This window comes from Melitaea cinxia, chromosome 15, assembly GCF_905220565.1.
Source record: "Melitaea cinxia chromosome 15, ilMelCinx1.1, whole genome shotgun sequence".
Lineage (NCBI taxonomy): Eukaryota > Metazoa > Arthropoda > Insecta > Lepidoptera > Nymphalidae > Melitaea > Melitaea cinxia.
Window position 1 is genome coordinate 11,998,401 of NC_059408.1, and position 26,108 is coordinate 12,024,508.

The 26,108-nt window shown below is 40.5% G+C and overlaps 1 protein-coding gene across 1 annotated transcript; it reads right to left on the bottom strand.

The window, feature by feature from the left end:
• Positions 1 to 1,630: 1,630 nt before the first annotated feature.
• LOC123660724 (ubiquitin conjugation factor E4 B) lies at positions 1,631 to 24,397 on the bottom strand. Its single transcript, XM_045595773.1, has 18 exons — positions 24,204 to 24,397; positions 23,432 to 24,049; positions 22,973 to 23,114; positions 22,336 to 22,889; positions 21,358 to 21,621; positions 19,861 to 20,104; positions 14,055 to 14,228; positions 12,837 to 12,957; positions 11,966 to 12,097; positions 10,730 to 10,903; positions 6,264 to 6,612; positions 6,079 to 6,174; positions 5,038 to 5,286; positions 4,553 to 4,666; positions 4,022 to 4,142; positions 3,765 to 3,871; positions 2,090 to 2,183; positions 1,631 to 2,002 (listed from the first exon to the last, which is right to left on the bottom strand). The coding sequence occupies exons 1-18, from the start codon at positions 24,225 to 24,227 to the stop codon at positions 1,941 to 1,943; spliced, it is 3,639 nt and encodes a 1,212-aa protein (XP_045451729.1). The 5' UTR covers positions 24,228 to 24,397; the 3' UTR covers positions 1,631 to 1,940.
• Positions 24,398 to 26,108: the final 1,711 nt, after the last annotated feature.

Genomic DNA, 26,108 nt, shown 5'->3' on the forward strand with positions numbered 1-26,108 from the left:
TTAGACTGATTTAAGAATGGCAGTTAATTATTATTTTTTGTTTTATTTTAAATTTATTTAAATTATTAAAAGAAAATTACGGCTTTAGCTTTTATATTATAATTTTTTTTAAAGTTAAGTGCAAATATACTAAAATATTTCATGTTAATGATATTTTTTTATTTGAAGTAGAACGGAACAGGATGTTGGTTTCAAAAATATACAGTTCAATAAGATAAAGGTTATCTTAGATTTACTCTATACAAATGTAAAGCAGCCTGTCTTTGAATGTCTATTTTTTTTTCAGTGTTTGAATATCTATGACTAGATGATTTACAATTTATTGCAATCTCATTTTTTAGCTACCTCATTAATTGGCATTATTTTTAGTTTGGAGCTATTAACAGCTAAACCTAGCTCTTAGTTTTATTCTTATTTGTAATAATAAGTTATTAATTAAGTTGCTGCCACATGTCCTCATAACATGGGTTATAAAATGTTATTATCTGTATTGACAATAAATAAATTATTATAAATTAAACAGTTTAATTATTTCAGGGATTAAGTTTCACAGGATGCAAGATTATTGAATAAATAAATTGAAGTGTATATATATGTAGAAAACAAACAAAATAAATATTTATTGTATTTTATTGACATCAACAAAAACGTTTTATACAGTTTTCTTTATGTATAAGATAAATAGAAGAGTCAAATTATAATACAATGAGACCATGAATAGACCAGTGTAGATCTTGTAAAACCAAAAAAAAATTATAGTAGGATGAAACCCATTGTAAAAGAAGAGAATCTAAGAAGTAAAAGAGAGATATCATTCTACTATATATTTTTTTCTCTTTTTACCATTTTCAAAGGCTATTAAAAGCTCTGGTCTAGAAGTATTTAATTTAGGAATGCCTGATCTATATTACTAAATAGATAAAGTGGCAGTGACAGGACAAATTCTCTATAACTTGAAAAATAAGAAACTGTGCATTTATAGTTCTTCCCAAATGTAAAAACAAATCTGTTAATGTTTGCTCATTTCATAAAGTGTACTTACAGTATTATTTTTTGTTATAGAAATGCGTTCTGATTATTTGACTTCTATTACCTAAAAAATTTACATTGATAATATGATTATTGATAATTATTATGAAAGGAACAAAATCACATTGACAATGAGGATTGATCAAAAAAAATTAACTAATGATAACCTAAATTAAAATCACTATGTGCAATTATATACTAAATCCATAAAATAATATATTTTACTTTTCATGAAAATAAAGTTTTTATTTTAACATTCCATAAAGTATCCTCTTGTGATATATTATTATCATTTTATCAATGCATATCATTAGTTCCACTAATGTATGTATGTATGTAACTAAAGTGGAAGATATATTTATTTTTATGACTTTTTAAAGAACATTAAATTAAGATGTTATAATTTAAAAAAATTGCACTGAAACTTGAAAAAAAAAGCTACCATATTTGTAATTTTCAATTACATTTAATTGTGGTTATGATATTCATATATTTAGGCCTCTTTCTAACTTGTAGGTAAAGCAAATCAATTTGTTTCTCTTTTCAAGATGAATGCTTTATTAAAAATAATTAAGAATTAAAAAATTGAATACACAAGAAATTTACAAAATACATTTAATGTGTCTCATCAATCATGGCAGATTCTTATTTTTAATTTGATAAATATATTTACTAGACGAAAATGAACCATTGATTAATTTTAGGGTTAAATTTTTATTGGTAATATCTTACATAGTAATTGATTGAACAATTTAGAATCAGGTGATGTACCAAATACATCTCATTCTAGTTGCATTCTAATCTCTCATACATACATGTGAACAATAGTCCGCGAATAGCCTAATATATCCAGCTTTAGTCTTTATATATGATATATGTTATATACATCAGACTTAGTTGTCGTTAAATACTTAAGAAGTTGATGCTTTCTTTTCGCGTTGCCACTGAATTATCCTTTCCTTTAATTCTGTCGCTATAAAAAATAAATAAATAGTGTTTAGTCATACTTATAGATGAAGTCTATTGAAATTAAATACACATTGCCTACACAAATATGTACCTGGTTGCAGTTGGTCCTCTGTGAGTGGTTGTCGATTGAAAGGATCTGTAGCGCTGTTTAGCAGATGTCGTAATATTACTGACCTATCCATAACCTGGAAATATATACAATCTTATATAAATAAAAATGAATGTTGCTAAGTGCATAACTCAAGAATGGCTCAACCAATTCGGCTAATTTATTTTTTTGTATGTTCCTTAACGCTCAGGGAAGGTTTTAATACTAATATATATATATATATATATATATATATATATATATATATATATATATATATATATATATATATATATATATATATATATATAATTTTTTTAAATCTATATAATTAAAAATATATTAACTTTTGACAGAACGAAGTCTGTCCAGGCAGCTAGTATATTATCTATATAAATAAAAATTAATGTTGCTAAGCGCATAACTCGAGAATGGCTGGACCAATTCGGCTAATTTATTTTTTGTGTGTTTCTTAAGGCCTACGGAAAGTTTTAATACTAAAAAAAAAACAATTATTTTTACTATTAACTTTTGACAGAACAAAGTCAGTCCGGGCAGCTAGTGTATACAAATAAATAAAATTAGAGTGTCTGTTTGTAATATTAAAATAACGGCTTTTTAATAAATGCATATAGACGTGTACACGGTAAGTATACTATTAACATTTTTAGCGTTTTTGTCTGTCTGTCTATTTGTTCCGGCTGATCTCTGGAACGGTTGGACCGATTTTGACGGGACTTTCACTGGCAGATAGATAGCTGATGTACTTTTATTTTAGAAATTTATTTATTTTATAACTCTGCGAATTGTACTATAATTTTTTTGTTAAATTCCACGCGGACAAAGTCGCGGGCACAGCTAGCTAACTAATATATATGTACAACGTAAAATATCGAGAGTCCCATTCGATAAGCTTTGGTGAAATGGTTCCCAAGTAAATAATCGAAACTGACTGTTTCGATTGTTCACACTAATTGATTAACGTAATAAAGTATTGAATTTAACATTTTGCATAAAATGACATATACATTTCCTTGTCAATAAAAGTTTAGCATATATCTGAAATTATTTGCAGATAGACCAATAAATGACAATTTTGTACCCAAAATTAACTTCAGTGCTCTCCTGTAAAGTGCCTTTTTTCAATTTCACACACACACACACACACAGTGGAGTCAGGACAGGGACAGTCGAAATATAATATTAAGTTGTTCGATTTGTTTCTGTGTAATGTGATTTTGAGCAATCCATTGTCCGCGGAGGCTGTGATGATGTATTATCATCATTATCACTTCAGCCTATCGCAGTCCACTGCTGGACATAGCCCTATAAGTATGTATAACTTGTACAAACTATTATTTAAGAGTAGATAAGATTAATATGAGCCTATGAGGGTGATATATTCAGTGTATGAATAAACCCTCTATAAATAAATAAAGATTTTAAAAAAAAGCTACATTACCCACAGGCCATTAGTAACAGAATAAAATGTTATAGCAACTAAATAAATATTTACCTATCTGATGGGTATATAAAGTCATCGTAATAATTCAATGTTGATATTTATTAATATTATTCTAGTATTGACACTTCCACTTCTCAATATCTAGAATGAGTATAAGTTATACTTCTGTGTATTAAATGACATAATGTAACTAACGGACACAAAAGACATTACCTTTCCTGAAGGTAAGAACACAGGATCAGTCATAAGAGTATCCATCAGTGGATCTCGGAATTCTTCCGGCGCATCCGCAAACTCATCACTCTTTTGCTGATTTGACACTAAAACATAATATTACTCTTAGAACCTATATATTTTATATAAATAGTGTATTAATATTTAAGACTTTTGTCAGAAATGATCCAAAAATTTATAACTAATATATAACAGTTTTAGAGGAATATTTCTATGAATGAATATACTATACTTACCAGCAATTTGGTAAGCGTTATCCGCGAGCGCCTTGAATCGTTCTATTTCGGAAGAAGTCTTAATACAGGACTTCGCGAGACGTAAAGCAGCTTCCTCGAAAAGTTCTTTACGAAAAGATCGCTGCGAAATATATGAATTAATTGATTATATGTGCATTTGAATTTTAAAAGTGATCTGAAACATGTCTAATTAACACACAATTAAACATTGTTTTTGCGTCGTGTCTAATACGTACTTTAGCTTCAATATTTCAATCCAATTTCAATCAAATTGAAATCTAATAAATATTTTTGTTAGAAAGGTCATATCCCAAGGGTGGCACCGTGATAAGGAAACCAGGATCCTATGATGGTATCCTAGACAAATCGAGAGGAACTTTCGAAAATTGTAGTGACGACTAGTACGTTTGTTAATTTTTTTCGTCTACTTACGTTGTATTACTTGTCGATGTTATTGAGGTCGTTTTTTTCCGTTTGCTAGTAAACAATTATTGGATAAGAAATCAGGTTCATAAGAACGTAAAGCTATACCTCATCGGCCGCGAGCGCGGCGTGGAACTGCGGCGCGTCGAGGTGCAGGTAGATGTCTACGAGTTGGCTCAGCAGCCGCCGCGGCTCCCAACCGTAGACGTCTGGCCGGCGTACCTGCAATCACATCACATTATTTCTTACCATTCTATATTTGTTAGAATTTCTTATTACTTTTCGTATAGGTATGGGACGACATCGACGGTCGCGGGGTTCGATTCCCGCTCGGATTGGATATTTCTGTTTATACGAATGTTTATTTTCAGTCTAGTCGTTAGTCCTCGTGGGTCTCCCCACCGTGCCTCGGAGAGCACGTTAAGCTGTCGGTCCCGGTCGTTATCATGAACACGTAATAGCGATTCGTTGCTCATAGTAGGCAATATATCCGCCGACCCGCATTGGAGCAGCGCGGTGGATTAAGCTCCGATCCTTCTCCTACACGGGGAAAGAGGCCTACGGCCAGCAGTGTGAAGCGAGCGATATGCGACCTTGAGGTTGTTGCACTTGGGCCCGCAGAGCTGCTGCAGGTTGAAGTTGAGCATGGAGGCGAGGCGGTCGACGAGCTCGGCGCGCAGGAAGGGCTCCTTGATGTCCACGGTGAGGTACTGCAGCATGTCCACGGTCTCGCGCGCCAGCGTGAGGTAGGAGCGGCACTGGCGCTCGTCCTGCGCCAGCGTGCGCGCGCGCGCCGCGCCGCGCGCCTCCGCCTCCTGCGCCTCGTGGATGCGCTTCAGGTACTGCGGGCGGCGAGCGGGCCGTGAGCGTTTGCTTAAACATTTTACTTGCTCAAAACCTTCATGTCTCGGTGGACATTACCTCTTTATATCCTCGACTTTATTCAATATTACGATAGATATAGTAATGTCCCTAGTGTTGGCGAGAGAAAAGAAAGCGGAGGAAGCCGGTGTGGCTATACTAGATCCTTCTCCTACGTGGAGAAGTAGGCCTCTGTCCGGCAATGAGATGCTACGGGCTGAATCGATCATGTTATAATCTTTGGTAAATTCATTATTCGATTTTCACGCATAGCGCCATCTGTCACGCTAATAAAGTTGATTTTTGTTATGGACTCTCTTTGTTCTCTTGACAATTAGTAAAGTGTTTAAAAAAGTTTCAATACAAATTAAAAGTATTCCATGCCTATAATATTACTTATTTACTAACTACCCACAATATTCGAACAAATTAATCTATCAACAATGAATAACAGTTTATTTATAAAGAATTACTGCAATTTTTCTTTCTGATTCTTGTCTGCATTAAAATTGTGATTCAAAAAAATTGTAAAAAAAAGTAATTTGAGTTTTTTTGAAAAAAAAATTAAATTTACTGTTTCTTACTGGAGTACTGGAACTAATTTTTTTAACTTAATGATAACTATGTTTTGGTGAAAACAACAAACGATCTTAAAATATGGTAAAAGTAAGCAAATCGAGTCTTATGTTTAAAACAAAATAGATTTTCAGTTTTGTTTGATTAGTAGAATAAGAATAAATACTATTTGATATTAAAAATTAAGATGTACATACCGTAAGGCATTCGTCTAGAAGAAATGTCGTGTCGTTCATAAGCATATTTATAAACTTAACAAATTGTCGACCCGACCGAGATTCTTTGATAATAGCCTGAAAATAAAAGATGTTTTTAGTTCATCTTATCAGACATATTCAATTGCATATGTACATTTTTGTTATTTACGTTATTATCACATTACCTGTTTGTGTATCGGTCTCTCCCACATACTCTTAAGAATTATACTAATATGGAATCTTATCGTGAACTTGTCGTAGAATTCTGTACTTTGCCCTGTCGTCTCAATGTCCGTGTAGAATTTCATCAGAGCGCTCGGCAAGGCCGTCTGCGACATCGGGTGGTCCATAAACTTCTCGTATACTGCGTCGTTTTTCAATTTAATCGGTAACGAAAGATTGATCACAAATAGAACTTCCACGATTTTCGCGACGAGATACGGGTTTTTGATAAGATGAGAATTGCAAATAGCCGTCAGTAGCCAAGTTATTATTGGATCCTCGATGTAGTAGGCGACTATTTGTGGCACATATCTGCAAACACGGATACGTCGTTAGAGAAGACACGGTAGGGTGCCACGCTATAGGCGTTATACAATATATCCGCTCAGACAGTCTCATTGTAAAGTTAAAAAGCTAGAAGGATCTAGTAAAATCAAAATTATAATTTTATTATACACAAAAGTACACCGCATACGTTAACGATATTTATCTAAAATTAAACCCCCCGAATTAAACCGATTGCACAAATCAGATACTTATAATAATTTCGTATCCGTTATCGGTCAGAACGAGATGAACCATTTGAATGTATTGAGATTATTTTAATTTGATACGTATTACGTATACATCGGTCGGGCGAGTAGCTAAGCTAGGCGAGAGCGCACTCACTGCACGGCGAAGAGCATGAACTCGGCGATGTCCTCGACGTACCACTCGGGCGTGGCGCGGAAGGCGGCGCGCGGCAGCTGGCGCACGAGCAGCGCGCACGCCGACGCGTAGAACTGCACGCCGCGCCGCATCAGCTCCGGGTCCAGCAGCGTAATGTATTGAGATAGGCTAGGCGAGAGCGCACTCACTGCACGGCGAAGAGCATGAACTCGGCGATGTCCTCGACGTACCACTCGGGCGTGGCGCGGAAGGCGGCGCGCGGCAGCTGGCGCACGAGCAGCGCGCACGCCGACGCGTAGAACTGCACGCCGCGCCGCATCAGCTCCGGGTCCAGCAGCGTAATGTATTGAGATAGGCTAGGCGAGAGCGCACTCACTGCACGGCGAAGAGCATGAACTCGGCGATGTCCTCGACGTACCACTCGGGCGTGGCGCGGAAGGCGGCGCGCGGCAGCTGGCGCACGAGCAGCGCGCACGCCGACGCGTAGAACTGCACGCCGCGCCGCATCAGCTCCGGGTCCAGCAGCGTAATGTATTGAGATAGGCTAGGCGAGAGCGCACTCACTGCACGGCGAAGAGCATGAACTCGGCGATGTCCTCGACGTACCACTCGGGCGTGGCGCGGAAGGCGGCGCGCGGCAGCTGGCGCACGAGCAGCGCGCACGCCGACGCGTAGAACTGCACGCCGCGCCGCATCAGCTCCGGGTCCAGCAGCGTAATGTATTGAGATAGGCTAGGCGAGAGCGCACTCACTGCACGGCGAAGAGCATGAACTCGGCGATGTCCTCGACGTACCACTCGGGCGTGGCGCGGAAGGCGGCGCGCGGCAGCTGGCGCACGAGCAGCGCGCACGCCGACGCGTAGAACTGCACGCCGCGCCGCATCAGCTCCGGGTCCAGCAGCGTAATGTATTGAGATAGGCTAGGCGAGAGCGCACTCACTGCACGGCGAAGAGCATGAACTCGGCGATGTCCTCGACGTACCACTCGGGCGTGGCGCGGAAGGCGGCGCGCGGCAGCTGGCGCACGAGCAGCGCGCACGCCGACGCGTAGAACTGCACGCCGCGCCGCATCAGCTCCGGGTCCAGCAGCGTAATGTATTGAGATAGGCTAGGCGAGAGCGCACTCACTGCACGGCGAAGAGCATGAACTCGGCGATGTCCTCGACGTACCACTCGGGCGTGGCGCGGAAGGCGGCGCGCGGCAGCTGGCGCACGAGCAGCGCGCACGCCGACGCGTAGAACTGCACGCCGCGCCGCATCAGCTCCGGGTCCAGCAGCGTAATGTATTGAGATAGGCTAGGCGAGAGCGCACTCACTGCACGGCGAAGAGCATGAACTCGGCGATGTCCTCGACGTACCACTCGGGCGTGGCGCGGAAGGCGGCGCGCGGCAGCTGGCGCACGAGCAGCGCGCACGCCGACGCGTAGAACTGCACGCCGCGCCGCATCAGCTCCGGGTCCAGCAGCGTAATGTATTGAGATAGGCTAGGCGAGAGCGCACTCACTGCACGGCGAAGAGCATGAACTCGGCGATGTCCTCGACGTACCACTCGGGCGTGGCGCGGAAGGCGGCGCGCGGCAGCTGGCGCACGAGCAGCGCGCACGCCGACGCGTAGAACTGCACGCCGCGCCGCATCAGCTCCGGGTCCAGCAGCGTAATGTATTGAGATAGGCTAGGCGAGAGCGCACTCACTGCACGGCGAAGAGCATGAACTCGGCGATGTCCTCGACGTACCACTCGGGCGTGGCGCGGAAGGCGGCGCGCGGCAGCTGGCGCACGAGCAGCGCGCACGCCGACGCGTAGAACTGCACGCCGCGCCGCATCAGCTCCGGGTCCAGCAGCGTAATGTATTGAGATAGGCTAGGCGAGAGCGCACTCACTGCACGGCGAAGAGCATGAACTCGGCGATGTCCTCGACGTACCACTCGGGCGTGGCGCGGAAGGCGGCGCGCGGCAGCTGGCGCACGAGCAGCGCGCACGCCGACGCGTAGAACTGCACGCCGCGCCGCATCAGCTCCGGGTCCAGCAGCGTAATGTATTGAGATAGGCTAGGCGAGAGCGCACTCACTGCACGGCGAAGAGCATGAACTCGGCGATGTCCTCGACGTACCACTCGGGCGTGGCGCGGAAGGCGGCGCGCGGCAGCTGGCGCACGAGCAGCGCGCACGCCGACGCGTAGAACTGCACGCCGCGCCGCATCAGCTCCGGGTCCAGCAGCGTAATGTATTGAGATAGGCTAGGCGAGAGCGCACTCACTGCACGGCGAAGAGCATGAACTCGGCGATGTCCTCGACGTACCACTCGGGCGTGGCGCGGAAGGCGGCGCGCGGCAGCTGGCGCACGAGCAGCGCGCACGCCGACGCGTAGAACTGCACGCCGCGCCGCATCAGCTCCGGGTCCAGCAGCGTAATGTATTGAGATAGGCTAGGCGAGAGCGCACTCACTGCACGGCGAAGAGCATGAACTCGGCGATGTCCTCGACGTACCACTCGGGCGTGGCGCGGAAGGCGGCGCGCGGCAGCTGGCGCACGAGCAGCGCGCACGCCGACGCGTAGAACTGCACGCCGCGCCGCATCAGCTCCGGGTCCAGCAGCGTAATGTATTGAGATAGGCTAGGCGAGAGCGCACTCACTGCACGGCGAAGAGCATGAACTCGGCGATGTCCTCGACGTACCACTCGGGCGTGGCGCGGAAGGCGGCGCGCGGCAGCTGGCGCACGAGCAGCGCGCACGCCGACGCGTAGAACTGCACGCCGCGCCGCATCAGCTCCGGGTCCAGCAGCGTAATGTATTGAGATAGGCTAGGCGAGAGCGCACTCACTGCACGGCGAAGAGCATGAACTCGGCGATGTCCTCGACGTACCACTCGGGCGTGGCGCGGAAGGCGGCGCGCGGCAGCTGGCGCACGAGCAGCGCGCACGCCGACGCGTAGAACTGCACGCCGCGCCGCATCAGCTCCGGGTCCAGCAGCGTAATGTATTGAGATAGGCTAGGCGAGAGCGCACTCACTGCACGGCGAAGAGCATGAACTCGGCGATGTCCTCGACGTACCACTCGGGCGTGGCGCGGAAGGCGGCGCGCGGCAGCTGGCGCACGAGCAGCGCGCACGCCGACGCGTAGAACTGCACGCCGCGCCGCATCAGCTCCGGGTCCAGCAGCGTAATGTATTGAGATAGGCTAGGCGAGAGCGCACTCACTGCACGGCGAAGAGCATGAACTCGGCGATGTCCTCGACGTACCACTCGGGCGTGGCGCGGAAGGCGGCGCGCGGCAGCTGGCGCACGAGCAGCGCGCACGCCGACGCGTAGAACTGCACGCCGCGCCGCATCAGCTCCGGGTCCAGCAGCGTAATGTATTGAGATAGGCTAGGCGAGAGCGCACTCACTGCACGGCGAAGAGCATGAACTCGGCGATGTCCTCGACGTACCACTCGGGCGTGGCGCGGAAGGCGGCGCGCGGCAGCTGGCGCACGAGCAGCGCGCACGCCGACGCGTAGAACTGCACGCCGCGCCGCATCAGCTCCGGGTCCAGCAGCGTAATGTATTGAGATAGGCTAGGCGAGCGCGCACTCACTGCACGGCGAAGAGCATGAACTCGGCGATGTCCTCGACGTACCACTCGGGCGTGGCGCGGAAGGCGGCGCGCGGCAGCTGGCGCACGAGCAGCGCGCACGCCGACGCGTAGAACTGCACGCCGCGCCGCATCAGCTCCGGGTCCAGCAGCGTAATGTATTGAGATAGGCTAGGCGAGAGCGCACTCACTGCACGGCGAAGAGCATGAACTCGGCGATGTCCTCGACGTACCACTCGGGCGTGGCGCGGAAGGCGGCGCGCGGCAGCTGGCGCACGAGCAGCGCGCACGCCGACGCGTAGAACTGCACGCCGCGCCGCATCAGCTCCGGGTCCAGCAGCGCCGTCTCCGCGCACTGCTTCGACCTGCGCGCCGCCCGTCTCTCTCTTATTAGCTGGCTGAACACCCCACCACCGGCCATAGGCCTCTTTTCCCGTGTAGGAGAAGGATCGAGCTCCACCCACCGGGCTGCTCGAATGCGAGTCGGCGGATTTATTCCCTATTGTGACTAACGGTCGCTATCAGGTTTTTAAGATAACAACCGGGACCGACGGCTCAACGTGCTCCCGAGGCACGGTGAGGAGACCCACTAGGACTAGCGACCAGACCGGAAATAAACATTTGTATAAAGATAAATATCCGCTTGGAGCGGGAATCGAACCCGCGACCGTCGATGTTTAGGCGCCGCCGACACGGCACGCACACCATTACAGCAGAGCGGTCATCGCCGATCCGGCTGGATGTATCCCGCTCATAATCTAGTATCTCGATTATACAGATCATAGTCAAATGACAAATAGTGTCGTGTTTTTGTTGTGAGTAAGGTGCCTAGACCTCCTGGGGAGGGTGAGGGTAGGGTCGGCTACGGAAGTGCGATTCTTCTGGTGTTGCAGGCGTCCATATGCTACGGTAACTAATACTTGTTTGCCGACCTAGATATATAAAAAAACGATTGAACATTTTGTGAGTCGCTAGGAGACGAGATACTATACCGGCTTTATTATCTGTGTTTCTGAGACAATTGGATCGTCTATGAACGAGTCGCGACTTTTGATAAATTAAATTGGATAGAACGAGCCAGGTCCGATGAAATGACCAGTCCTCGAGACCTATTGAGACTATTTGGTTGCAAAGATGAACCGGTCGAGATAGTAAATAGACCAACGCTTTTTTTACTCGAGGTATTTTTTTTTCGAATGATCCTTTAAAATTAAGTCTTTAATTAAAAAAAAAAAAAAAAAAAAAAATATATATATATATATATATATATATATATATAATATTATTATATACATACATTATATCTTAATTTCAAGTGTAATTTAAAACATTTCATAATTAAAACTGATGAAAAATTTCAATCTCGATTTAGAGCTAAGCAAAATATTAAAAGACTTGAAATGATTGTGAACCATCAACACAATTACCTGTGCAGTCTCTTGATCTGGCGTCGCCAGCGTCTCAGTAACTCGCGGTTCCTGATCGCCGAGTAGCTGTTCCTCCACTGTGGCTCGGCAGCCATTAGCTCCTCGATCACCTTCTGCAGATCTCGGAAAGCTCTGTGGAAAATGGTTCGTTATGATTAAAATCTACTGAATTACATTAAATTATCATGATTCACACATCAGCCTGTAATATCCCATTGCAGGCATAGAGTTCATTCTACATGCAGTAGAAGGATTAGAGCTTAACCCACCACGCTACTCCACTGCGCCTTGGCGGATATTTCCCGACTATAAGTAATAATCGCTATCAGGTATTTGTGATAACAATCGGGACCGACGGGTTAACGCGCTCTCCGAGGCACGCTGGGGAGACCCACAAAGACAGACCTTCAAACCGTAAAAAGTATTTTCCCAAATACAAATATCCATCCCGAGCGGGAATCGAACCCACGATTTTATCCACATTGTCGTTAAAGTTCTATGATGTGTTATATCCCAAATTGTGAACAGATTCTTAAGGAGTATAATATTTACTGTATCAACTAAGCGGTTTCAGAACTTTTTAAAATTTACTGTTTTAAACATTTTTGAATATCATATCAAAAATTGACCGCTCCAGCGGGGTTCGAACCCGCGTCTCCGACTGACCGTGTCGGCGCTCTAGCCAATTAAGCTATGGAACGATGCACCCGCTCGAGCGAAATTTTCGATATGATGACTGTTTTGTAAAAAACTAAAACAATACGCGACAAAAAAGGCATTCTCATACCTTACTAGGCCATAAATGCGTAAGCACAGAAATAAGATCTTGTAATATATTTTGCTTTAGAAAAATATACAGTACAAAACCCACCGTATACGTCGTTGATGCGTGTGTAGCGCGGGTATAAGTGCCACGTGGTGCATGTGCAGGGTCAGAAACCAGCACACTGTCTGGAATTTAGCTTCCGGCCATTCGTGATTCGGATCATTATCTGAAAACAATACAAATTTACTTGAAAAACTTTAAATTCGATGATTATAATCTTTGAAATGACTAAATAAGTGGTTCATTAATTTGAAAGAAAATTTTGAATGATTTTATCGGCTCTTTATACTATCGTTTTTATCTTTTTTTATGGATGCATGCTCGCCTGGTCCTAAGATAAGCAACTTAATGCTTGTGTTATAGATAACAGCCGACTGATACATATTTTTTTGTCGATAAATACTTGCTGTGTGGTTACGGAATTAAGAATTTAGCCACCCTGTCTCTTCTCGTGGGTGTCGTAAGAGGCGACTAAGGGATAACACAGTTCCACTACCACCTTGTAACTGGAAAAGCCAACTGATGGCGGGATAACCATCCAACTGCTGGCTTTGAAATACACAGGCTGAAGACGGGCAGCAGCGTCTTTGGTGCGACAAAACTACTCCTGAGGTCACCAATCTGCCTGCCCAGCATGGTGACTATGGGCAAAACACATGAGTCCACTCCATTGTTGTGCGAACTTGTGGAGGCCTATGTCCAGCAGTGGACTGTATTAGGCTGAACTGATGAAATACTTACAAATAATGTATATATATATTATATGTTGATTGAGAGGGTTGTGAATGAAACAGACGAAAAAGTATAGGATGCACAAGCGGGATTTAGAGATGGAATGGGATGTACGGATCAGGTCTTTTCTGTGCGGTGCATAGCCGAAAAGTGTTTGGCTAAAAACAAAAAAGTCTATTGCGCGTTCGTGGATTTAGAAAAGGCCTATGATAGAGTGATGAGGAATGAATTGTGGTCAGCATTTTCCGTGAATGTTGTGCGCATTGCAATCTCTTTATAGGAATTCTAGTGCTTGTGTGAGGATAAACGGGGCATACACTGAATGGTTTAATATCGAAAAAGGTGTTAGACAGGGATGTGTAGCGTCACCGTGGCTGTTTAATTTGTTCATGGATAATTGTTTGACAGATTTAAAAGAGAATAAAAGTGGGTTGAGAAATACATAAGCGAAAGAAAGCAGGGGCACACTACGGGCCTAGTCAAAGCATATGGCTAAAAACTATATTAGCAAAGTATAGCAGTAGCACTAACTGAGCGACTCGAGCCAGTCCTGAGCCTCCTGCGCCGTGAAGTACAGGCGCGTCTCGTCGCGCACGTTGATCCACGTGCCCGGCTGGAACGTGTACAGCGCGTCCACGCGCTCCAGCTTGATGCGCACCGACAGCAGCTGCAGCACCGAGCACACGTTCAGCATGAACCCGTCGCCTGCAACACCACACCGACGGCTTCCTTACTGGCCCCCTTAGCATAGAGCCAGGATCGGCCCTGTCGCCATCTAACTTTTATTTTTATTTTCTTTATTTTAGGCGGAGGTAGGACACGGCAGGAAAAATTGTGGTCAAAATCTCGAGTAGCCCGACTGATGAAATACCTCGACCGTACAGAAGATCACAGCTAAATGATACTGCTATCAAGCAGTGTTGATAACAAAAATTTAAAATTAGTTCAGAAGCCTAAAAGTTTCCACTACTGGTTAATACATTGTGTATGTATTTAAGAATATTTATACAAAACAATAACAAAAAAAAAATAGAAAGCTTTACAAATGGAGACTTTTTTATTATTAAGGTGTAAGAGTTAGGAACGAACCTTTACAAGCTATTGGAGAAATTTTTAATTTTCAGTTACTATTCCAACTTTTAGTAAATTTAATATTAGAGCTGTCATCACCCAACTACTATTGTTTATGGTGTTATTAATTTTACATTCATCCGTCACCTAATTTACTAATCTATATAAATAAAAATGAATGTTGCTAAGCGCATAACTCGAGAATGGCTACACCCATTCGGCTAATTTATTTTTGTAGGCCCACGGAAAGTTTTAATACTATATAGAAAAGAAAAAAAAAATACTATTAACTTTTGACAGAACGAAGTCTGTCCGGTCAGCTAATACCAGAACCACCAACCAAATAATATTCTTAAAAAAGGACATTGGGGATTTACAAGTCTATTTAAAGTTTGTTTTCGTTGTATACTTGTAGTTCTTGATGAATGTCATTAAAATGTTTACCGGTTACAAAAAACGTCTTTAATATTTTTAATATGCTATGCTGCACAGGACCGGGTGAATTCCGCGTATCCGTACGTAATAATGACTGATATTTTGCGAGGATCTGAAGACTTTACAATGCCATTGACTATGAATATTATCATGTTACTTACTCTTAATGATGCAATTTCACACACCACTAGAAACAAAGTAAGTTATACGACTTGTATAGAAGACATGGTTTTCTTTCGAGCCAAATCTATAAAAAGTTTCAAGATTAAATGCAAGCCGTTTCATTTGATCTTGTAATAGTTTTATTAAATTATCACTACTAATCTGTTATTTATTCTTACAACACAGTCTAACGATTATTATATTTAATTAAAAAGAAAGCATTTTTCTATAAGCTTTTTAATATATTAGCTTCACTTGTCAATTTAATTAGTCGAGTATTCAGTTATTATTTGAGTACTTTTTCATTTTACGATTACTTTTTTATGTTAATCTTAAATAAAAAAATAAGTTTTTGCCGAACTTGAGGATAACCGTTCGCGGCAGAGCTCAAAATAAAAAACAGTTTCGCAATGCGCCTACGTAAATTGTATTATTCATTAATTAAGAGGTACTTTATTTTAATGCGTACAATAAACTGCAAGACTAATTGTTTTATTTCTATTGGATTAGATAAATAAATACGCAATAGCTAATATTTACAGCCAAAAAATCTATTTTATAATTTCTATAAAATTTAAGGCGAAAACAATAACACCGATTACGTCCCGTATGTAACACGCAATATACCTATTCGCATTTTAAAATTTTCGCGTGTTGTTGATTACGCTACTCTGATCTTGGAAAGTATATAAATTGGATAGACGCCAATAGAAATCATTAAACTACCGAGGTGAGCGACATTTGTACGTAAAATCTATTTTAAATTGTTAATAAACGTAAATCTAATAGGACGAACTACGCAGCGTTGCCGATATTTACATATTATGTATGTTTAATTAAGATACTAAATAACTGAAACTCGTAATGAGAATGATGTTGAGTATCTCGCAAGAGTAATCTTGTTACTTTTCTGTTTATCTAAAACTAGTGTTTGCCAAGAGGTCGAAATTCGAGCATAATTAAAAATTTAAATGAAAGAAAACCAAAAAATTATGAAAATAAAGAACCTGTTTTGAAATTTTTTAATTAGAGTACTGACATTGACAATCGACAAAAGAGTGTGAATATGCATGTGTGTGTCAAAATGGTGGTAGGATGTGTAATTTTTTTTTTTTTTAATTATTGATTTACTATATTTTTTATGAATAATTTAAAAAATATCTTAGCATTCTGCACTCCTCTTCTATATAAACCATAAGTGTACGGAATTTCATACTCCACTGTCCGCGCAATTTTGGTAAAAAGGGTCGAAAGTTTTTGCTTCACGTATATTATTGACCAGCGACCCGCCCCGGCTTCGCACGGGTGCAATACTGATACTAAATATACTACAGAATGTCTTTATTTATAGTATGAAGCTAGCTTATAGCATGGTTATTAACATAATAACAACATTCAAGTATGCGTCGTTAGATTACCCGTTATTACAGACTGCGTTAAAGAAATAAAGGTTCACTGCTGGTTCCCCGTAGGCGATAGCGTGATAATTTGTAGCCTATATGTTGACCCGACTTCTTAATAATATTCGTGCCAAATTTTGAAGTAAATCCATGCACAATCCATCCACATACATAAAGACAAATAGACAAACAGTCAAAAACTAAAAACTATATTTTTGACTTCGGTATCTATTGTAGATCACACCCCAAGTATTCTTTTAAAAAAATATTCAATGTACAGTTTTGACTTTCCTACCATTTTATTACATGTATCGATAATGATATAAATATAAGTGTGTTTAGTGAATTCGCTAATATCAGAAGGTACTAAGTTCTTATTTAAAAAAAATATTAAGAGCTTGTTAATATTGTTTCATAATTATTGAATATTATGTTAAAATTGATGAATACGAACTCATACAATTAATTAAAATTGCACGCTTCATACAATTCCAGAACGGGGCTGAATAATTTTTAATTATAAAAAAATATATACCTAGGTATTAAAAAAGACCTGGTAGCATACAACGCAATACAATATTAAGTTTTATTTTAAACATTTTTGAATATCATATCAAAAATTGACCGTTCCAGCGAGGATCGAACCTGCATCTCCGACTGATCGTGTCGGCGCTCTAGCCAATTAAGCTATGGAACGATGTACCCGCTAGATCGAAATTTTTGATATGATAATTTTATTTTCGGTTTAAGCGAACCGTGGCGCCGTCTATAGTGAGTTCTTTACAGAAACCCGTAACTATTCAAAGTTTCATATTACAATGAAAATCTTTGACAGGAGACGACACCTTGCTATTTTTAATATGTACGATTTTTTTTTTTTTGTGTTACCCACACATTAGGAATTCTAAACATTTTTGAATATCATATCAAAAATTGACCGTTTCAGCGGTTTTATTTTGATTTTTTTTTAATAATAAATTTAAATAATAGTTTTATTTTGCTTTATTTTAATTAATAATAATAATTTAAAACTTTTTTTATTATAAACAGTCCAATAAAAATCTATAACATGACAGTAAATTTAATACAAATCCTTTGTTTTCTTCCATACGTAGTGAGTTTGTGATACGTTGATATGAATAGATGTATCATGTAAATCAATGACCGGATTGATTTATCCACATCGAATGTATAAGTACGGTTTTACACTCGTGTATATTAACTTATAAGCCCGCTTACTATATATTTTTTTCTGCTCGGAAAAAAAAACCGACTTTTTTTACACTTGTCGACAAGTATTACGTATACATAGATAGTCGATAACGAGTCTCAACAAGTACTCGTCAGGTTCGATCAAATTTAAATGGGAAAACATCACAAGCACCAACTTTCGATAACAAAAAGAATCATCAAAATCGATAGAACCAGTAAAAAGTTATGAGGTAACACACGAGAACCTCCTCCACCTTTTTTGAAGTTGTGGTTAAAAAAGAATTATTGATGGTGGTGATACTGTTCAGTTCAAAATTTAATAAAAACCAATCATGTCGTAATATAAGAACCAGACTACAGACGAATTATTAGCTTCAAAATTAATATCTGAAAAGCTGTGTTAATAAAAAAAAAATTGTTTTACTTTTTAGATTTTTTGTAAAAGACAATTCGAAAAACTAAAATTATGATTTTCGTAACGAATAGGCTTAGGTACCTACTAATTGTATTTTTCACAATAATACAATGTATTAATTTCTAAAAATCTTGGGATACTTTGAGATAATGAAAGTTTTAGAATTGCTCTCGGTCTCCGGTTGGGAGCTCCACTGTGCTTTGAACACAGATATCCGTGCGGAAAAGAGGTTGATTCTTCGGACTACACGGCCTTTCCTGTAACAAGAGTTCAGGTAGGTTTTCCCGCCACGGTTCCCTAAATGATACCATAAAAAGAGCTCTTGCCATCATCGACGTTCCTGCTCTTATCGAGCCTACTGGAATTAGTCGCAATGATGGCAAGAGACCTGATGGATTGACGTTGGTTCCCTGGGAAAAGGTACGGGCGCCTTTGTGGGACGCAACCCCGTTGAATCGGCATAGCGATTCAACGGGGAAACACTGCCAGCATTCTTGGCACAATTCCACGCGGACATGATTTATACCAAAACTATCTGTAAATATTTAGTGCTTAAGTTGTGAATAGTAAATATGTATAATGTTTAATAAACTATCGTTAAAAAAAAAAATCTAATGTTTTCCTCCTTTATTGTATTTCATGTGACTCTGCATTTGTTGGAAAACAACGAAATAAATAAGAATGACTAAAATATCTTGGTGACATTCTAGATATTTGTCGTGTGCGAAATTTAAATAAAATAATTCACTGACGCTTTAACAAACTGTTTTGTTTTTTAAGCGTCTATAAATGCTACTTTATTGCGATGACGCCGTACATTAAACGTCCTTAAATAATGTGAGAATCCTTTTGGAAACACATTATACATTTACAAACACCCAGATCTAATAGCCATAAATATCTGTACGGCCTATATGATAGTAGTATATATTTAATACTACTACTAATAGCCTATCATCCTAATTTCGTGACTACGTCACTGATTTGTAATGAAAGTAAGCAGTAGCAGCAGCAGTAGCTGAGTAATTAAAACTAGCATATTTTTTCGTTTTTTGGAGACCAACGGGAGCAATGGGAATTTAGCTGAATCCACTAATCAATGTTTTTGGTTGAACATATTTTCAAATCGTTCCGACCTTTTAATCGAATATTAATACACGAGTTTGAATAACAATTTGAACATAAATAATTTAGTTCACTGTTATTTTTATAACAATAACACCTACATTTAGTTTATTTATTTTTGGTTTGACAAGTAGATATGATGTTTATGTACTTTAAAATAATAATATCATTTTTTTTTTTACTTTCATTACTATATTACTGCCATTAATATACCTTATAATTGTTTAAGGTTGATGTATCGTATTAATTGATTAATAGCTATTAAAATAATCAAATAATATTTTTGCAATTTCTAATTCAATATAATATCGACAATTAAAAAAGAATTTACATTGTTGAACTCCACAAAGTTCTAACGTTTATGAGAATAGTTGAATGACACAGAAAATATTTTTTTCCGAATCGAAACTCATGGAGAAAATTGACGACGCAGATGTTAAATCAAAATTTTCCCTTGAATTAAATATGTTTTTACATACATATATAAAGAGGTATTAGTTTTAAGAAAATGACTAACCGGCCAAAGATCGTTCGTCAGTTTGCAGTTGCGCTCTCCGTTCATTCCTCTGCAAGAGTGTGGCAAAGTATTTGAGAAGAGGCTCCCTTGCCTCCGGACACAGGAGGATGTTGTGACAGATGTTGTGCAATGTGTTGCGACTCGCTTCCACTTCTCTTTGTAAGGCAAATGCGAGGCTTTGGTCGCTTCCCGTCGCACACATGCGTTCTGCGAACCTCGGATTTTCCTCCGCAAACAGAGATATCTGTAAATTTTTTGTATAAATTTAATTTAGACAAACAATTGTTAGAAAAATCAATAATTGCTACATGATATTTATTTCAAAAAATTTTCACTAGACGCACTCACTCTTCAGTTTTTTTACCGACTTTAAAAAAGCAGGAGGTTCTCAATTCGATTGTATTTTTTATGTTACCTCTGATGTTAGATGTTATAATGTTACGTACGTTAACTCAGAACTTTTGACAGGGTGGACCGATTTCGATTATTTCCGATTCAATCGAAAGGTGGTGCGTGTCACGTGTCTTTGATAACGCGTATTTAAACATTTTTGAATATCATATCAAAAATTGACCGCTCCAGCGGGATTCGAACCCGCGTCTCCGACCGACCGCGTCGGCGCTCCAGCCAATCAAGCCATGGAACGATGTACCCGCCAGAGCGAAATTTTTGATATGATGATTTTTATTTTCGGTTTAAGCGAACCGTGGCGCCGTCTATAGTGAGTTCTTTACAGAGACCCGTAACTATTCAAAGTTTCATATTACAATGAAAATCTTTGACAGGAGACGACACCATGCTATTATTAATACCTACGATTTTATTTTTGTGTTACCCCCACATTAAGAATTCTAAACATTTATATCATATCAAAAATTGACCGCTCCAGCGGGATTCGAACCCGCGTCTCCGACCGACCGCGTCGGCGCTCCAGCCAATCAAGCCATGGAACGATGTACCCGCCAGAACGCGTATTTACTTGATTATTTTTTCCTTTACTAACGTTGTATTACTTGTCGATGTAATTAAAGTAGTTCTTTTTTTCTTTGTAAGCAAAAAACTATTATCTGAATTAATAAAAATTTTCAAGTCAAATTTATTTAAATTGTCATTTCTTAATTGTTAAAAGTAAGTCATTGGACATTTACGAGGATAACTTCTATCTAACTCCAGTACTGCACTACGCTCGCCATCAGAGTGCCTAGTGCAAGTTTCGTTTAATCCGTCTCGCAATAACGGGCGTAAACTTTAACTTCGTGTTGTATGGGAAATTCGGGATTTCAACCTAGTTCTCGCGGTTACCGCTAGATGATTCTGTATCGATTGTATCGTATACTATTCTTTATCGTCTAGGCTGCACTGTTAAAATTCCCATACAAAATAATTTTCACGTATAAACGCGTCTCTGTCACGTTTCTGTGAATAAAAATCGCACTAGGCACTCAGGTGAGCCGCTCGCTCGTTTTCCGACGCAGTCGTATAATGTAGACCACTCACGCCGAAGAACGGTCCGAGGAAGCTGACGCGCGCGATCTCGCGGCCGGGCGCGGTGGTGAGCGGCGCGGGGCACAGGCTGGGCAGGCGCGCCAGCAGCGCGCACACGGGGCGCGCGGCGTGGCGCGGGCCGGCGCGCAGCTCGCACAGCGCCCGCAGCGCGCGCAGCGCCGCGCCCTGCCCGCGCGCCGCGCCCGCGCCGCGCGCGCCCGGCGACACGCAGCGCCGCATCTCCTCGCGCACGCCCATCAGCAGCGGCACGAACACCTGCACGGCCGCACTCCATAACGCACTCGATCATTCGGTTCGAACGGCTCGCACTCCACCGTGTACCGTGTGCGGGGATCAAACCCGCGACCGCCAGCGCAACGGCCGTGACCGTTTAACTAACGAGTCGTTAAATCAATGTAACGTATTTTGTAATTTCATAGCCACGCACGCACGCACGCACGCACGCACGCACGCACGCACGCACGCACGCACGCACGTAGTGTTGCATTCGTGATAAGTGAGGTAGCCAGAACTCCTGATAGTAACTTATTGAAGTTTTAAAGTTGTCCATTGTTGTTTTTGACAACTTTTTAATACCCTACCACCTAAGGTGATATGTAATGAAATTTTAGACTATGGCCCTTACCCATAAGTCTCGTGAATTTTTTTGTATGATGTATATTAAATTTTTTAGAATATATCGTTAATTACAGGTTTATTATGATTACATTTTGGAAAATTAAGCATCATACTACAACTCCCAGACAAAAGATAAGGTTGCAGCATTTTTTTTTTGTCTATTAAAAAATATAAGTGATAACTCATTACAGCCATTAAGACCTTTTTAAGGATTTCTTGTGATAATTTATGATGTTTTTCTGAACTCCTCCCACCCTTTCGAGCCTCATGTGCCTAATTTGTAATGGTGAACATCCCCTTAGTGAAGAATGGGGGTGTCGCGTGTCAAAGATCTACCGTAACGATACTCACTTCCTCGAAGGCTTCCTTGTCCGAGTATGTCGCGAGCAGGACCTCTGGAATTAGACCGATGGGCGTATTCCCGATTAGAATGTACGGCAGCAGTGGAGATTTTCTTCCCTTTTCGAGATCGTACTTCCCCCTTAAAATTAACACTAGATTGTTCACTAGTAAAGTCCTTATACTCTGTAGGAGATCACTGAGGGGAGGTTCTGAACTCTTTTTGGAGTGCTCCCTCTCGTACAGGTTTATGTTTGAATAAAATTTTAATATGTAGCTAACTGCTAAGTTGTTTTGAGGGATAATATTATTAGTGGGTAGTGGTGAAGAACAATCCCCTTTTTCTGAATCAGTGTCTGAACCGAGTCCAGTCGATGTGAGAACTCCGCAGTCTTCTGTGAAGTGTTTTGTAGTTTCAGTGATAGCATTTAATCTTTGATTCAAAGGATCGATTCCATCAATAATTTGCGAGATCACGTCCATTAGAGCTTCTGAAGCCAATTCCTCCAAACTTAATTTTGGATTGTCGAGTAATGATGCTGCCACTGTTGGTACAAAGATTCCTCCTGTAAATTATTAAAATATCAACTTATATGTTCACTTCTATTGAAAAAAATCAAATAGTTACTTGAAAAGGTAACATATTTACCTGCACTTTCTTCTGACCAAGAAACTTGTAGTATTTTAGCAATAATATGTCGAAGTTGTTCTTCTGTCATTTCTGTACAACTAATTGTCCGAGATCGTTGTAATTTGTGAGTTGGAGATTGTGTTGACTCATTATATTCAACCTATAATATTTGTTTACAAAAATAATAATAATACAGATTGATAAGAACATGTAATATTATATTATATACAAAAATTATTGTCTGTCCTGCATTTGATGAGCTGCTTGTGGATATGCATCCAATTAAGCAGCTCATCCTTTCATATAACAATATCATCAATATAAAATATATGTATAAGTATTTAAAGCTGCAGCATAAAAGACAAATCTTATTTGAAATTTAATTTAAAAAAAAAAACCTTAATATCCAGAATATTAAAGACAAGAAATGTTTGATTAAAAACCTCACATTTTTTTTATATAATAATCAGTCTTTACCTCCATTGGTTCTTGTTGTTGTTCTGTTTGGGAATTTCGTTCTGAAACATCATCAACTTCCATTGATAGAGAGCGTCTTGAACAACTTGGTGAAGAAGCATTAGTCCTAGGCCTCACTGCAGGTGGCTCTACAAACTGTGCAGGGGATATAGATCTAGAAGTACTATCTTCTCTGGTGGATGCAACTTCTGAGCCACTTACTGTGGATTGGGGTAATACTCTTACAGAACCACAACTCAGTAAGTTGTCATCAGCCATTGAATCAAAGCTATTGTATTGGCGTGTTTGTGACAGATCAGTCATTTTTGTGTCAGGCATTTCATCCATTAGGTTGTTTTCGGTTTTTTCTGTAACAATTAAACTATCCCCAGGAATTTTTGATTTACTTTGGTCATCATTTTTCGTATCAGAAAAATTCTGTCCTTTGTTTGTATTGTCTGAACCTTCTGTTGTGCTACGTGATGCTTGTGTTGGAGCTGGCGACAACCGGGAAGTGGGCACAGAACTTAAGACATCGTTTGGTGCTGAGGCGCCTGGAGTGACTGGGGGGCTCGTAGGAGTTGGTGACGATACAGTGCCTTCAAGAGCTGCAAGTCGCGCCAATCTCCGTCTTCGTATCTGCAACGAATTCGATTTAATTGTCAAGATACAAGAACAGCGCACGTGTAAAATTTACACTCGTAAAACACTAACACGACACAAACGCTTTGTTTTGTTACGAAATTAGATTGGCCATACCTACGCCAAGGGCCGTTTACAAAATACAACTCACCTCTTCTTGACTGAGTTCACTCATGATTGAAATCTAATTTTGAATTATTATAAAAAAAATATTAAAAGATTTCCTTAAGTCCTTAAATCCGATATTTAACCAGACAGAACAACGAAGCAAATCACACAACGTCAAGCAGTCAGTCATCTAGAGCCCAGCCACACAATAAATTGTACTTTGTGAGCTCAGCTGAGACGATTGGCTATTTGACGTTTATACTTGTGAGTAGATGACGAGAAAGTATTGAAAATACACGCGTCATCCTCACGAAGCCTAAACAAAGTCCTGATTTAATCTGTTATATTCAGTTTATTTTTATAAAGTATATAGTATAACTATAAAAATTTAGAAAGCCTATCATAATTGTAATTTTTAACATTAGTATTTGATTAATATTTAAATTCCTTAATATTTCATGGGCAAATATAACTATCAAAATATGAAAAAGAAAAAAAAAATGAACATTAAATACATTTGTTACGATATTATTTTTAAGTATTATGTTATGTGAAGTTAACAGTGTTAAGTAAGTACTTCGTACTATTTACTTAAATCATAACGATTGAGGGATACCATATCAAGATTTTTAACTTCCTGTCCGGACCTGTCCTTGTGTAATTGTCATTGTCCTGTGCGTGCGTGTCCTGTGCAACTTTTGAGTTCAGATAGAGTGCTTTCCAGTAAATGCCCGCAACGACATTGACGAAGACCGCTGAAATTGCTGTTCCACTAACGTAAAAACGCCGCGGGCGTTGTAGGTGAACTTTATATGTGGGACGCATATTTGAGTGCTGTGTGTCGCAATATAGTGGCGTGATAACAACATGCAGCTGTGAGAGTTTGTTAGTGAATATTTCGCACGGATTGGAGTAAAACTTGTTTCAACATGGATTGCCATGAATTTATTGTTGCGTTTTTGACGAATCGAATGAGAGATAACATTCACAATTTAATAAAAATTAACATAGTCGTTGAAAACACTGACAAATTGGGTACTCTAAATTCTAATATTGCCTTTACTATATTAAAATATTGTTTATTTGTCACGAAATTAATGTATATTAGGCGTGCAATCCCAATTTGGGTATTTCCTGGACTGACCGAAAAACTTGATGCCACTTTAAAAAATTAAGGGTTTATGTTCTGACATCTTAAAATCAAATTCAGTCCAAATTGCAGATGCTACAAATGCAATAGAAAACTGGAATTTAAAGAGTCCTAATGGTGATAGATGTCACAAAACAAAAATTTTGGGATGTGCCAAGAGTTCACAATACTCATAAAAATTTGACGCTAAATTTAACAAGTGACAAAAACCGTGCCAGGCTTCTAGCTGTTTCAAATAAAGGGTCACTGGTTACACGCAATGCCGTCAAAAAACCTTGGGACACATTTAGACAATGATAATTTTAGAATTGCTGTCGGTTTCCAGGTGGGAGCTCCACTGTGCTTTGAATACATAATCAACGTTCCTGCTCTTATCGAGCCTATTAAAAATTTAGTCCTTAAGCGTAAATTATAGATATGTGTAATATTTTGTAAAATATTAACAAATATTCGTAATGTAAAATTTATTTGATTTTTATATTGATAGTTGTTTTTCCAAATTCCGCCACGTTTTGATGAAAGTCAATTCTGACCCACTTGTATTTTGTGGGCGATGTGGTCGTGAACAGTGATGTCATCTTTGACGTCGAACGACGGCTGGCGATGACCACGGGCCTTCTGTGGAATGATAGAAGGGTGCTACAATCGTAAAGTTACGGTCGTTTAGTGGAGCGCACCCATAAAGTTAATGTTATTGCTAGTGTAAATGACCCTTATCTTCTTTTTCCAAAGATTTTCAAAATGGATAATGAAAGTTATTTCAGTTTCTGAACGAGTTTATTTATGTACTAAAAAATA